General features: G+C 40.8%; 2 protein-coding genes across 4 annotated transcripts in view; both read right to left on the bottom strand.

Annotated features, from left to right (window-relative positions):
- Positions 1 to 1522: 1522 nt before the first annotated feature.
- On the bottom strand, positions 1523 to 6992 carry ASCL3 (achaete-scute family bHLH transcription factor 3). Its single transcript, XM_025355121.1, has 2 exons — positions 6951 to 6992; positions 1523 to 2124 (listed from the first exon to the last, which is right to left on the bottom strand). Exon 2 carries the CDS (start codon positions 2110 to 2112, stop codon positions 1567 to 1569), a length of 546 nt encoding a protein of 181 aa, XP_025210906.1. The 5' UTR covers positions 2113 to 2124; positions 6951 to 6992; the 3' UTR covers positions 1523 to 1566.
- Positions 6993 to 11586: 4594 nt separating this feature from the next.
- Positions 11587 to 14367, bottom strand: part of TMEM9B (TMEM9 domain family member B) — a 17337-nt gene continuing 14556 nt past the window's right edge. For all 3 annotated transcript variants that reach the window (XM_025357487.1, XM_025357489.1, XM_025357488.1), the window contains one exon: positions 11587 to 12755. In XM_025357487.1, the coding sequence (XP_025213272.1) occupies positions 12600 to 12755 (156 nt within the window). In that variant the 3' untranslated portion in view covers positions 11587 to 12599. The remainder of the gene's footprint in view (positions 12756 to 14367) is intronic.

The raw sequence follows: 14367 nt of genomic DNA, 5'->3' as shown, positions 1-14367 counted from the left end.
TCCCAGGTATGAAGGAAAGGTCTGGCAGCTCCAAGTTTTCTAGCTTAGGGAACCTAGAGAATGGTGATGCTATGGACAAAATAAGATAATGATAATAATAATCAGTAATGGTGGCCAGGCACAGTGGCTCATACCTGTAATCCCAACACTTTAGGAGGCAGGGGTGGGAGGATTGCTTGAGGCTAGGAGTTCGAGACCAGGCTGGACAACATAGCAAGACCCCATCTCTAAAAAAAATGTGTTTGACTGGGAGTGCTGTCTCATGCCTATAATCCCAGCACTTTGGGAGGCCGAGGTGGAGTTCAAGACCAGCCTGGCCAACATAATGAAACCCCATCTCTACTAAACATAAAAAAAACAAAATAGCCGGATATGGTGGTGGGTGCCTGTAATCTCAGCTACTCGGGAGGCTGAGGCAGAGAATTGCTTGAACCCAGGAGGCGGAGGTTGCAGTGAGCCGAGATTGTACCACTACACTCCAGCCTGGGCGACAGAGCGAAACTCCATCTCAAAAAAAAAAAAATGGTTTTAATGATTATGAATACTTTTTACATGTCAGGCTCTGTTAATCATCATCATAAACACATGGGAATTGCTGTTGTTATTATTCTCATTTTGTGGAGAAGAACTGAGACATAGAGAAGAGGTAGCAGAGTTATACTGCAAATACAGGTCTGCCTTCTTTTTTTTTTTTTTTTTTTTGAGATGGAGTCTCGCTCTGTCACCCAGGCTGGAGTGCAGTGGCACAATCTCGGCTCACTGCAAACTCTGCCTCCTGGGTTCACGCCATTCTCCTGCCTCAGCCTCCTGAGTAGCTGGGACTACAGGCACCTGCCACCACGCCCGGCTAATTTTTTGTATTTTTAGTAGAGATGGGGTTTGACCGCATTAGCCAGGGTGGCCTCAATCTCCTGACCTTGTGATCCGCCCGCCACGGCCTCCCAAAGTGCCGGGATTACAGGCGTGAGCCACTGCACCCAGCTACAGGTCTGCCTTCTTGGACCCTATACTGAGCTGCCTGAAGAAGTCTGCATGCAGGAAAATGATGCATCTGAAATAATTTCAAATAACAACAAGGTTTTGTAAACTACTTTTGCTTTAGCCCCAAGACACTTTCCCATGGTGGTGACTTCTTGTGAATCCCCAGTAAATAAAAATCTCCAAATGCTGACAAATGAAGAGAGGTTCATTGTGATTGCTCAGCATGACGCTTCGACGGAGTGAGACAAGCCTCTAGTAGTTAGTAGTCATGCTTCACAGGCTTCTGTGAGAGCTTCTCACAGCTGAGCCTCTGGCCAAGCGTGTGAGAAGGGCAAGATGAGACATGCAGAGACTCTGGGGCCCCGTGCTCCCCTAGAGCTCATGAAAGAAATAAGCAGAGCAGCTCCTCAACCTACATGAGATCATATTTAGTACAATTGAAACCCAGGTGAGTAATACTCAGCATAGGTTAGCATTTGAGCTATTTCCTGCCCGCATGGAAATTACACTTAGGAAAAACTGTTGAATGATGCTGTAAGATACCTCATTTTGTGATATTATTCATTTCTATTTGGAAACAATGACTCAAACAATTCTGAACATAGGGTCAGCATGGTGGCTGGTGGTTGCTATCATGGAGGAACCTTTTCCAGCGTTATTCTTGGTCTCAGCTTTATCAGGGTACAGAAGAGACTGCAGGTAGTTAATGTACTTGATCGCAGCTCTGAGGGTTTCCACTTTGCTGAGTCGCTTCTCCAAATACTCCTCTGGCAGATGATGACGGAGCTGGGCGTAGCCTTCATTGACACATTTCACGCGCTGCCGTTCCCGCTCATTCCTTTTCCGGATGAAGGCCGGCCCGTAGGAGTACTCACACCTTCCGTAATTTGGGTAGGGCATCGGGAAAGAGAAGGGGCAGGGTTCACTGTAATTTCCCAGGATGAGGGAGTCACTGGGAAAAGGCAGCAGTGGCAGCTCCTCAGAGTAAGGGGATGGCACCGGGGCCTCCGGGTGCAGGTGGAAAGTGACCATGGGCTCCAGATAGAAGGACCTGGTCAGTGGCAAGCGGGCAGAATCGGGGAAGATAGGAAGTTTGTCGGGCAGACAGGAGTTGCCTCTGTTGTCCATCATTTCCTCTTTAACCTGCAAACATAACAAAATTTATCAATGTGGTCAGATAGAAAGAGAGCAGATATGATCTACTTTCTTGGAGATCAATGTTTTGTTGTGTTGTATTGTATTGTATTGTATTGTATTGTATTGTATTGTATTTTTCGAGATGGAGTCTTGCTCTGTCGCCCAGCCTGGAGTGCAGTGGCGCGATCACGGCTCACTGCAACTTCCGCCTCCTGGGTTCAAGCAATTCTCCTGCCTCAGCCTCCTGAGTAACTGGGATTACAGGCATCCGCCACCGTGCCCAGTTAATTTTTGTATTTTTAGTAGAGACGGGGTTTCACCATGTTGGCCAGGATGGTCTTGATCTCTTGACCTTGTGATCCACCCGTCTCCGCCTCCCAAAATGCTGGGATTACAGGCGTGAGCCACCACGCCCAGCCAGAGATCAATGTTTTAAAGACTTTTCTGCTTTGATGACCAGTTTCTGAGCTCATGTGGACAATGAGATGGTGTTATAATATTCTGTGTAGTAAGAGGATGTTTGATGGTACACAGAAACAGTACTAAATAACATTGAATCGCCTTATGAGAAAGTTATTCTCCTTCAATTCTCTTTCAGTCCTTGTGGTTATAAAGATACAACCTTAGCTGAGAATGTGTCTTCCACACCACACCACTAGAATTCTGTCTTTTTTTTTGAGACACAGTCTGGCTCTGTCGCCCAGGCTGGAGTGCAGTGGTGCGATGATGGCTCACTAGAGCCTTAACCTCCCAGGTGCAAGCAATCCTCCTGCCTCAGCCACCTGAGTAGCTGGGAGCATAGGCGGGCATCACCACAGCTGGCTAAGTTTTGAATGTTTTTGTAGAGACAGGGTCTTGCCATGTTGCCCAGGCTGGTCTCAAACTCCTGAGCTCAAGCAACCCACCTGCCTCGGCCTCCCCAAGTGCTGGGATTATACACAGGAAGCTACCACACCTGGCCTAGAATGCTTTCTAATCCTTCTAAGATCAAAGCCTTCAACAAGCAATAACATCTCGTTAGAATTCAGTGTCTTTACTAACGTCTGTTTATTGTGAGTTCTGGTGATTTATGGTAGTGATATAAAGTTCCTTTTTTTGTTTTTTGAGACAGAGTCTTGCATTGTTGCCTGGGCTAGAGTGCAGTGGCATGATCTTGGCTCACTGCAACCTCTGCCCCGGGTTCAAGTGATTCTCCTGCTTCAGCCTCCCAAGTAGCTGGTATTGCAGGTGACTGCCACCACGCCCAGATAATTTTTTTGTATTTTTAGTAGAGATGGGGGTTTCATTATGTTGGCCATGCTGGTCTCAAACTCCTGACCTCATGATCCACCCACCTCAGCCTCCCAAAGTGCTGGGATTATAGGTGTGAGCCACCATGCCCGACCATAAAGTTCGTCTTAAAATTAAATCTACTTGAGTAAGAAAACGTGATTTGATTTAAAGATAAAGAGTGAGTAAATAATAGTACAGGTGGAACAAAGATGTAATAGTGATTGCGAAGACGTGCAAATAAAAAAAAGTGTAGGAAACGCTAAAACACCACAATATTCAAATATATGCAAGGGAAATTATGAACTAGTTAATGATCATGCAACCTCAGAGGCATAGCTTTCTTAAAGAATACCTGATGTGCTAGAGGCAAAACTGAAAATACAAATAAAAAAGGAATAATTTGCTCTTAAATGTTCATTATGGTACTCCTTTAGGTGAGAAACTTCCCCTACACATTTAAAACATAGTCAATTTACACATTTTTACGTATGTAGAACTGTAAATATATTGAGTAAAATGTAGCTATGTTTAGGTTTTTAAAATTTTTATTTATTTTATATTTTTATTTTTAGAGGCAGTGTCTTATTCTGTCACCCAGACTGGAGTGCAGCGATGTGATCATGGCTTACTGCAGCCTCAAACTGCTGGGTTCAAGTGGTCCTCCTGCCTTCTGAGTAGCTAGGACAGCAGATGTGCACCACCATGTCTGGCCTTTTTTTTTTTTTTTTTGTAGAGATGGGGTCTTGCCTTGATGCCCAGGCTGATCTTAAACCTCCTCCTAGCTTCAAGTAATCCTCCTACGTCAGCCTCCCACAGCACTGGGGTTACAGGCATGAGCCACTTCACCCAGCCTATAATTAAGTTTTGTTGGTTGTGTGTGTGTGTGTGTGTGTGTGTTTTTGCAGAACTCAAGGACGAAGCAGTATAACCCAAGAGGTTCCATACCAACGCATTTCTTCTTTGTGAATAGGTCTATATCCTTCTCTTTTAAACTACCATTACTTTTTGCCTTTGACCATAATCATGTAGCAAGAGTAGATTTTACGGAGGCACTACAGTATAACCCGTTAACTGGGAGGCAGGGTAGTTCTGTAGGAAAAGAGTTTTTCTCTAAGAGGTAACACCCTCAGGTTTCAATATGGCCTTACTCCTTCTTAGCTATGTGTCCTTAGGCAAGTGTCTTAACCTCTCTGAGCTTTCGCTTTCCCCATGTCCAAATAAGCTACTAATTATTCTGCAGGGTGGTTGTGAGGATAAAGTGAAAAAAAATACAGTTGACCCTCCGTATTGGGGTCTGTGTATTCAACCAACTATGGGTGGAAAATATTCAGGGGGAAAAAAGGGATGGCAGCATGGGTACTAAATCAGTACTGACATTTGTTCTTGTCATTAGCCTCTAAATAATACAGTGTAACAACTATTTGTATAGAATGTACATTGTGTTAGGTATTATAAGTAATCCAGAGATGATTGATTTAAAGTGTTTGAGAGGGTGTGTGTAGGTTCCATGCAAGTGCTACATTATTTTCTACAAGGGAATTGGACCTCTGTGGATTTTGGTATCTGAGGGGAGTCCTGAACCCAACCCCCCAGGTACAGAGGGGTGACTGTGCCTATAATGCACCCAGCATTTACCTCTTTCCTTTCTTTAGAGATGAATGAATCTTTATGTAGTGTTCCTATCTAAACTGTACCTTATAGAAAACCTGGTTTATGTTTTCCTTAACACCGTAGAGTCACAACACTGATCTATCCTAAACACATGTGTTGAGAGATGAGGAACATACCTAAAATAGAGAAGGAAAAGCAGCTTGAAGTCTAATTGTGGGCCTCCATCAAAGAAGGAAATAAGGTGTTAATTTCTCAGCAGGTTGATTTTTCGGTATCTTTAGGAGTGAGGGGTTATTATCTGTGCTTGGCATACTGCATGCACACACACACACACACACACACACACACACCAGTCCTAATGTTTAGGGCAATATTAGATAATATTGGCACTTATTTCTCTACCTGAATACAGCAAAAACTCAGCAGGCTGCACTGTGTAGTGGGAGGAGCAGCCTCTAAGACCAGAATTCAAGTATGAAGGTCAGGGGACTAGGGAAACAGTAAGGGCAGCAGGGGTAGGGGTGCTGGGAGGGAGGAGTGGCCAAGGTTAAAGGGTTATAGTAAGTTGTGGTGAAAGAGACTGGAAAAGAAGTCAACACCAGGAAAAGCTCTTCCTAAAAGGGACGGGGTTAGGGGATGAGATAAGTGGAATAGGTCCAATTAAAAATCAAAACAGAGGAACAGGAAATGAAAGATTCCAAATTACTGACCAAATGACCTAAGATAACTAACAAAACAAAAATCTCTGGAAAACTGAAAACTAGCCAGGATTCTGTCAAAAAGAAAAAGTTGCTGAGAGAAACAAGTTAGGAAATTCCCAAGCCAGGAATTCTAGAGGGTAAGAGAGAAAGAATGGGTATGGCAGAAGCTGCAAAATGGTGGCAAATGGGTGTGGAGCCTGTATTACTGCATTTCTGACAACAGCAGAGCCATATTGTTGCCTGTAGTTAAGAACTGGAGTTAACAGGCTACCAAAAAGTAAAGCAGATGTCATCAAACCTAACTATACAAAAATCATTCTGTTGGTGATGGTTTTACCCTAAAAGACCATTTAAACAATATCTTAAATCTTGACCCAGATGAAATCTGAGTAATTTGTATATGCCACAAGTAATTAAAACTTTCTAGGTTTTAACAATACTTTGCATAATTCTTGAAAAAAGAGCATGGTGTCTCTGGAGGCACATTGATGAGAAGTTTTTTCTGTTGAGCATTTCCAATAAGTTCACCAATCAGTGTACTAGCATTTAAACATGATCACCTTTTATTCAAAGAAGGTAATTTAAGACAATAAAGTTAAGAAAATGAAATAAAATGCAGCAACAAGGAGAATCAAGATAGAAAGCCTACTGGGGTCTGGATGTGTTTGTAGGAATTGAGTATAAGTTTTTAAAAGAAAGCAACACAGATTGGTAGCGCCAGGGCTCCATGGTTCCAGATATAGGCACAGCTAACAAACACACCTGTGATGGGAAAATCTCAGATTCTGCCTTAGAGGGTTTCTGGGAAATAAATGATGAGGTCTTAATGATAAAATCATAAGAGATTCTGGATACTCTGCTGAGCATAAAAGCTTCAAATTTCAGAGATATAAAAGATATGTAGCATGTAAAAAATAAAAAGCTACAACTGCCAATATAATTGAATTATGGAATGTTAGAGCTAGAAGGAAACTTAAAACTTCCTCATAGGTTATATGTTGCTAAGGTTACAAAGCCAATAGCAAAGCAGGGGCCAGAACCTAGTGTCCTGACTTCCAAATCAAAACTCCTTCTGTTCTTCTAGAGGATTTAACTGCCAGCAAAACCTGGATCTTCCATTATATGGAGAATATTGGTAGTTTAAGATAATGGAATAATCTGATAGCTGACAAAATTCAGTATTTATCAACTGTGCCTAGGCATGTTTTTATCCTTCCCCATGGGCCACTCTGGAGAAGAGTCTCTTACCTGAGTTTTGTCGTCAGGATGCTGTATTTTGGGCTGAGTTAGACTTAACCTGATTTATAGGTGATCATTTAATAACAATATACAAAACAGCTTACAGTTAAATAGAACTGCTCAGTTCTGGTTTGGCTGTTTTTCCTACCCAGCATGTAGATATGACAACAGATAACCATGCTAAATAGAATGGTGTGCTTACAAAACTGGATACTTGTAACAAGTTCTTTTGCTTAAAGAATGTCCCCCATTCTTCTGGGTTATGTGATATTGTATCAAAATTATTTATGGAGCAATAGACTCATAATGTGCAAATATTGGTCAATATTCTTTTAGATAGAGATTAAGGCTAGAACTAAGAAGGTCAATATGAACTTATTTTCTTTACTTTTTATTTTTTTAAAGCCAGTCAAATTTAGCAGTGGGGACTTTAGTGACATGAATGTGGATGTTAAATTCTGATAGCCCAGTATCATAGGAACTAGCCAATACCTTTTTCTTAAATAGCCGTTTTATTTTTTCTTCTTAAGTATACTTTTATCTTTTTAAAAATGTAAATATTAGAAGCATTCCTTCTTTCCTTATTTATTTAGAGACAAGGTCTCACTCTCTAGCCCAGGCTGGAATGCAGTGGCATTACCACAGCTCATTGCAGCCTCCACCTCCCGAGCAGCTGGGACTACAGGTGTGAGCCAACCTGCCTGGCTAATTTTTGTATTTCTTGTAGAGATGAGGTCTTACTTTGTTGCCTCAATGGTCTTGAACTCCTGGGCTCAAGAAATCCCACCCAAAGTGCTGGGCTTATAGACCGCTGTGCTGTGCCGACTTTAATTTTTTTTTTTTTTTTGAAACAGAGTTTTGCTCTTTTGCCCAGGCTGGAGTGCAATGGTGTGATCTTGGCTTACTGCAGCCTCTGCCTCCAGGATCAAGTGATTCTCCCACCTCAGCCACCCAAGTAGCTGGAATTACAGGTGTGTACCACCGCACCGAGCTAATTTTGTATTTTTAATAGAGATGGGGTTTCACCATGTTGGCCAGGCTGGTCTCAAACTCCTGACCTCAGGCGATCCGCCCACCTTGGCCTCCCAAAATGCTGAGATTACAGGTATGAGCCACCGCGCCCAGTCCCAACTTTAATTTTTAAAGCAGTTGTAGGTTCACAGAAAAATGAACACAAAGTAGAGCTAATTCTCATATACTCCCTGCCCCTATATGTGCATGGCCTCCTCTGCTATGAACATTCCACACCATTATGGTACTGTGTTAGAACTGATGAACCTGCATTGACACATTATCACCCAAAGTCCATAGTCTACATTAGGGCTCACCCTTGGTGTTATACATTTACATTCTGTGGGTTTTGACAAGTATATAATGACATGTATTCATCATTGTGATGTCACAGAATAGTTTCACTGCCTAAACATCCCGTGCTCTGCCTATTCATCCCTCCTTCTTCTCTAACCTCTTGCAACCACTGATATTTCTGTCTCCATGGTTTTGCCTTTTCTACAATGTCAGGTAGTTGGAATTATGCGTATAGCATTTTTTTTTTTTTTTTGAGACAGAGTCTTGCTCTGTCGCCCAGGCTGGAGTGCAGTGGCACAATCTCAGCTCACAGCAAGCTCCGCTGCCCGGGTTCACACCATTCTCCTGCCTCAGCCTCCTGAGTAGCTGGGACTACAGGCGCCCACCACCACGCCTGGCTAATTTTTTTTTTTTTTAATTTTTAGTAGAGACAGGGTTTCACTGTGTTAGCCAGGATGGTCTCGATCTCCTGACCTCGCGATCCACCCGCCTCGGCCTCCCAAAGTGCTGGGATTCCAGGCGTGAGCCACCGTGCCCGGCCACATACAGCATATTCAGATTGGCTTCTTTCACTTAGTAGTGTGCATTTAAGGTTCTTCCATGTCTTCTCATGGCTTGAAAGCTCATTTCTTTTTAGCGCTGAATATTCCATTGTCTGGATGTATCACAATTTGTTTATCCGTTCACCTACTAAAGGAAATCTTGGTTGCCTCCAAATTTTGGCACTTATGAATAAAGCTGCTATAAACATCTGCATGCAGGGTTTTGTGTGGACATAAGATTTCAACTTATTGGGTAATTATTGTGGAGCACAATTGCTGGATCATATAGTAAGAGTATGTTTAGTTTTGTAAGGTTGCTGTAACATTTTGCATTCCCACCTGCAATAAAAGTAAGTTCCTGTTGCTCTACATCCTTGAGAGCATTTGGTGTTATCAGTGTTCTAGATTTTGGTCATTCTAATAAGTGTGTGTTGGTATCCCATTGTTGTTTCAATTTGCATTTCCCTGATGACATATGATGTGGAACATCTTTTCATACGCTTATTTGCCATCTGTATCTCTTCTTTCATGAGGTGTCCAGGACTTTTGCCCATTTTTAAATCAAATTTTTTGTCCCTTATTGTTGAGTTTTAAGTGTTCTTTGTATATTTTAGATAGCTGTCCTTTATCAGATATGTCATCACCACCATCTAGATCTTCTCCTATGTTATCTTCTAAAAGTTTTGTAGTTTTGCATTTTACATGTAGGCCTATGATCTATTTTGAGTTAATTTTTGTGAAGGGTATAAGGTATGTATGTATCTAGATTTATTTCTTTGCATGTGGATGTCCAGTTGTTCTAGCACCATTTGTTGAAAAGACTATCTTTTCTCCATTGTATTGCTTTTGCTCCTTTGTCAAAGATCAGTTGACTGTATTTATATGGGCCTATTTCTGGGTTCTCTGTCCTGTTCCACTGATCTTTTTTGCCAGTAGCATACTGTCATGATTACTGTAGTTCTATAGTAAGTCTCAAAGGTAGTGTTAGTTTTCTGAGTTTGTTGTTCTCCTTTAATATTGTGTTGGCTATTCTGTGTCTTTTGCCTTTTTATAACCTTTAGAATAAGTTTAATATACACAAAATAACTTTCTGGGATATTGATTGCGATTGCATTGAATCTATAGATCAAGTTGGAAAGAACCGCCATCTAAACAATATTGAGCCTTCCTATTAATGAACATGAAATATCTCTTCACTTATTTAGTTCTTTGGTTTGTTTAATCAGTTTTGCAATTGTCCTCACATAGATCTTATATATATTTTACTAGGTTTATACCTAAGTATTTCATTTTGGGGGTGCTACTATGAATGGTATTGTTTTTCATTTCAAATTCCACTGTTTGTGGCTGGTATGTAGGAAAATGATTGATATTTTTTAAGAGACAGGGTCTTGCTGTGTTGCCCAGGCTGGAGTGCAGTAGCTATTCATGCAGCGATCATAGCTCACTGCAGCCTCAAAACTCCTGGCTTCAAGCAATCCTCCTGCTTCAGCCTCCTGAGTAGCTGGGACTACAGATACTTGCCACTGCACCTGGTTTGATTGACTTTTGTATACTAACCTTGTATCCTGTAAGCCTTTATAATCACTTATTAGTTCTATTATTGCTGTTGTCAATTCTTCCGGGTTTTCTACGTAGACAATCATTGCATCAGTAAACAAAGATAGTTCTATTTCTTCCTTCCCAATATGTATACCTTTTGTTTCCTTTTCTTGTCTGATTGCATTGGCTAGGGCTTCCCGTACAATGTTGAAAAGGAATAGTAAGAGAAGACATCCTTGCCTTATTCCTGATCTTAGTGGGAAAGCTTCTAATTTCTCATTATTAAGTATATGATGTTAGCTGTGGTTTTTTTGTAAGCTCATTTCTTTCTTTATCTAATTGAAGTTCTCCTCTATTCCTAGTTTCCTGAGAATTTTTATCATGAATGGGGTTATTTTGTCAAATGCTTTTTCTGCTATTGATATTATCATGTGATTTTTCTTCTTTAGATGTGATGTTATTTTCAAATGTTGAACCAGCTTCGCATACCTGGGATAAATCCCACTTGGTCATGGTTGAACTTAAATCTTTTAGTACTAACAATAAAATTGATAATTTTAGTTATTTTTGTAGATAATTTTGTAGGTGCTTAAAAACTAAATTTTACTAAACCCCAAAACCTAAAACCTCACTTTTATGAATTTAATGTAATTCTGATTTTTTTTGCCAGTAATTTCTCAGAACAAGTATGCCTTCAGGAATTTGAAATCTCCCAATTTATCAAAATATTAGTATACTTTTCAGAGATCCACCCCCAAATTCATATATTCTGTCTATACATGCACACACAGATAATTTACACCAATATTTTATAGTTAGATCGGTATAAAACAGTAGTCTCAGAACAGAGTACAAAATGTCTTTATGGCCGGGCGCGGTGGCTCAAGCCTGTAATCCCAGCACTTTGGGAGGCTGAGACGGGCGGATCACGAGGTCAGGAGATCGAGATCATCCTGGCTAACACGGTGAAACCCCGTCTCTAAAAAATACAAAAAAAAAAAAGCTAGCCGGGCGAGGTGGCGGGTGCCTGTAGTCCCAGCTACTCAGGAGGCTGAGGCAGGAGAATGGCGTAAACCTGGGAGGCGGAGCTTGCAATGAGCTGAGATCCGGCCACTGCACTCCAGCCCGGGCGACACAGAGAGACTCCGTCTCAAAAAAAACAACAAAAAAAACAAAATGTCTTTATATCTTCAATCTCATTATACAGCAAAAGAGGGAGGAGGCAATAACTAGGAGACATAGATATACTGATGGATGTTTCAAAAATTATTTTTATTGTTACATTCCAAAGAGGATATAGGAAGAAAAAAGCCAATAATGGTTATACCTTTCAGAAGAGGCACCCACAACCCCAGCCCTAGTTCAAAGCTGCACACATTGGAGTTCAAACAACTGCCTCTCAACACGACCGGAAATGCTGACAAATGTGTATATATTATAAATCCAGGGAGGCTCGGGTTTAAAATAAAATTTATTTATTGCAAGTGTCCAAGTCCTTAGGATTTGTCCTTAAAGGTACTAGAAGATGATGAGTAAGACCACACACACCAAGACTATGTCTAGTCTTTACAGTAAACTAGCAAATGGCCAGTTTGTCCTAGGATGCATTGCATCAGACATCACAGTACATGAAGAAAATCTGCTTTTTGTGAAAAGCCACCAGGCATTTCAGATCCAGTTTACCATGAAGTGCAGATACCCAGGTAATACAGTCAGTGCAAAAGTCAAATGGGTAAGTCAGCTCTTTGATGAGGCTGGCTACACTGCAAAATATAAATGAAACTCAAAAATAGAAGGTAAGGTCTATTTACAAAAGTTCGTTTAGTAAAGTGACTTGAAAAAAGTTTTAACCACTTCCCAGGCATCCCTCCCCTCTCCCACCAAAACAAACAAACAAACAAACAAAAACAACAAAAACCCTGAAAATTATCTTGAAAATCAAGTTAAAACTATGTGGTGAAAAAGAGAGTGCTTGTTCCAGGTAAAGGACTTCAAGATAATTTACAGGCAGATTTATTTTTATTAGTAAAAGTCACAAATAGGAAAAGATTTATTGGCTGACTTTGAGCTGTGTGCTTTTAAAAATGTCTCTATTATTACATTAACAAGAAAAAGAAAATCAAGCATGTTTTTGCTTCCAGTTTTGACTCTTCCAGCAACAGTTGGTGAAATCAACAGGGTATTAAAACGAAACCCAGCAAAACCCAGTCAATTATTTCCAGTTGTCTGCCTGTTTCTTTCTAGTCACCTTGAATTCAATTCCCAATTAGCTGAGGACAACATGTCGGTCAAAGACAGACTTCCGCTGCTCTTGGACTTGAAGCTTCCAGCGCTGCTGGGCATATTCTACCTTGTTCAGCACGTTGGCTCGACTGCGGGAGCGGGCTAGCACATCGTGTGCATTTGCAAAAGGCTGGTGATCCTAAAAGTCCAGGAATGGAGAACATTAGAGATGGCACAGTCAGTGTAAAACACAGACAGAAAACAGTCACCAGCCCACCACAGAGATAGGGGTAGGTGGACTTTTCAAACAACAGAGCATCTATTTGGCTAAGCACTCAACTACCAGATAGAGCATGAATTGAAGTACAGACCTAGGTGGTTCAAGAAACATAAGCGATGAGGGAGTATTTGTGAAACATTCCCATGGATCGCCATTTCCAAAGATACTTCCCTTAAAGAAGTGGAGACCAAGCAAAAGACAGTGGTCATCTATGTTAAAGAGAAGGCTTCCTAGGGAAAAGAAAATCTATTTTCATGTTAACATCTCTCCATGTTATAGATATGGAAAGTAGGGTCTTTCCTTGCTTTATTTGATACTATATAGCTAATCTGTGGCAGAGGAAAGATCTGTCTTTGAATTTCGTGTCTCCATTAGAATGGTTTCTTGCCAGCTTGGGGCCACATTCACTCTGGGAGGGTGAGCGACAGATTCTTATCTTGGGTTGTTTTTAATCTCTCCCTGTACCCTCAACACACACGCTAAATGGACTAGCTTCCAAAAGCTGCATTTCCCCACTTCCCCAATCTGTAATGAAAAGAGACACAGCTCAAGTGCTACAATCACCCTCTCTATTCAACAAAGATTGAATCTTCCATTGTTAAGCACCCAGTGGCTTCCATGTAAGTTGCCACCTTAGGAAAGAGGCGATTGAAGGGTTGCCCAGGTATCTGTGTAGAAAACCAACCTATCCTGGTCAAAGTAAACCAGTACAGCTGGATGTTTGTAGTCATTACACAGGAAACCATCATGCTAATCTATCTATGAATGAGATATAAATACAGCTGTCTAAATGACAAAAAGCATTCAATAGCAATTTATTGCTTTTATTTGCCTTTTCCTTGATCTCTTTTTCTTGAACCCCATGTTAGCAAAGCTTCTAAATGTTCTAACAGAAGATCCAAGTCACAAGTTGTACCTCTTATACTAAACTTTGCCTCTAGGAGAGAAACATTATTTTGCTGGTGCATGTTTGAAAAAGCTCTATTATATATCCAGGGCAGGAGTCAGCATGTATATGGAAAGCTATATACATAACCACATAACTATATATACAACTATAATTATAGGAGTTAGAACACCTGGTCTTGTTTTTATAGCAAGGCATTTATACAATGTCTACATTTGAGAGACATCAAAGAGATTTGATAAAGAATCTTTCCTTCTCTTCTTTGCCAAAATTCCTTAAACTTTTCACTTTATTTAGGTAATGGCCTGCACAAACCCTAAAACTCAATTTACTTAAAGAGTGGATTTTTTTTTTTAAGAGATGGGGTCTCACTATATTGCCCAGACTGGTCATTAACTTAATTTTTTTTTTTTAAATGGGGTCTAGCCTTGTTGCCCAGGCTGGAATGCAGTGGCTATTCACAGGTGTGATCACAGCTCACTGCAGCCTTGAACTCCTGGCCTTCAGTGATCCTCCTGCCTCAGCCTCCCAAGTAGCTGGGACCTATACCTATTTTTAAACTTTTAACCTTACAAATGAAAATAATAAAGGCAATTCCATGAGGCTTAAAATGTTTTTAAAAAT

Source organism: Theropithecus gelada, chromosome 14 (assembly GCF_003255815.1).
Source record: "Theropithecus gelada isolate Dixy chromosome 14, Tgel_1.0, whole genome shotgun sequence".
Taxonomy (NCBI): Eukaryota; Metazoa; Chordata; class Mammalia; order Primates; family Cercopithecidae; genus Theropithecus; species Theropithecus gelada.
This window is presented reverse-complemented; position numbering and strand designations above follow the sequence as displayed.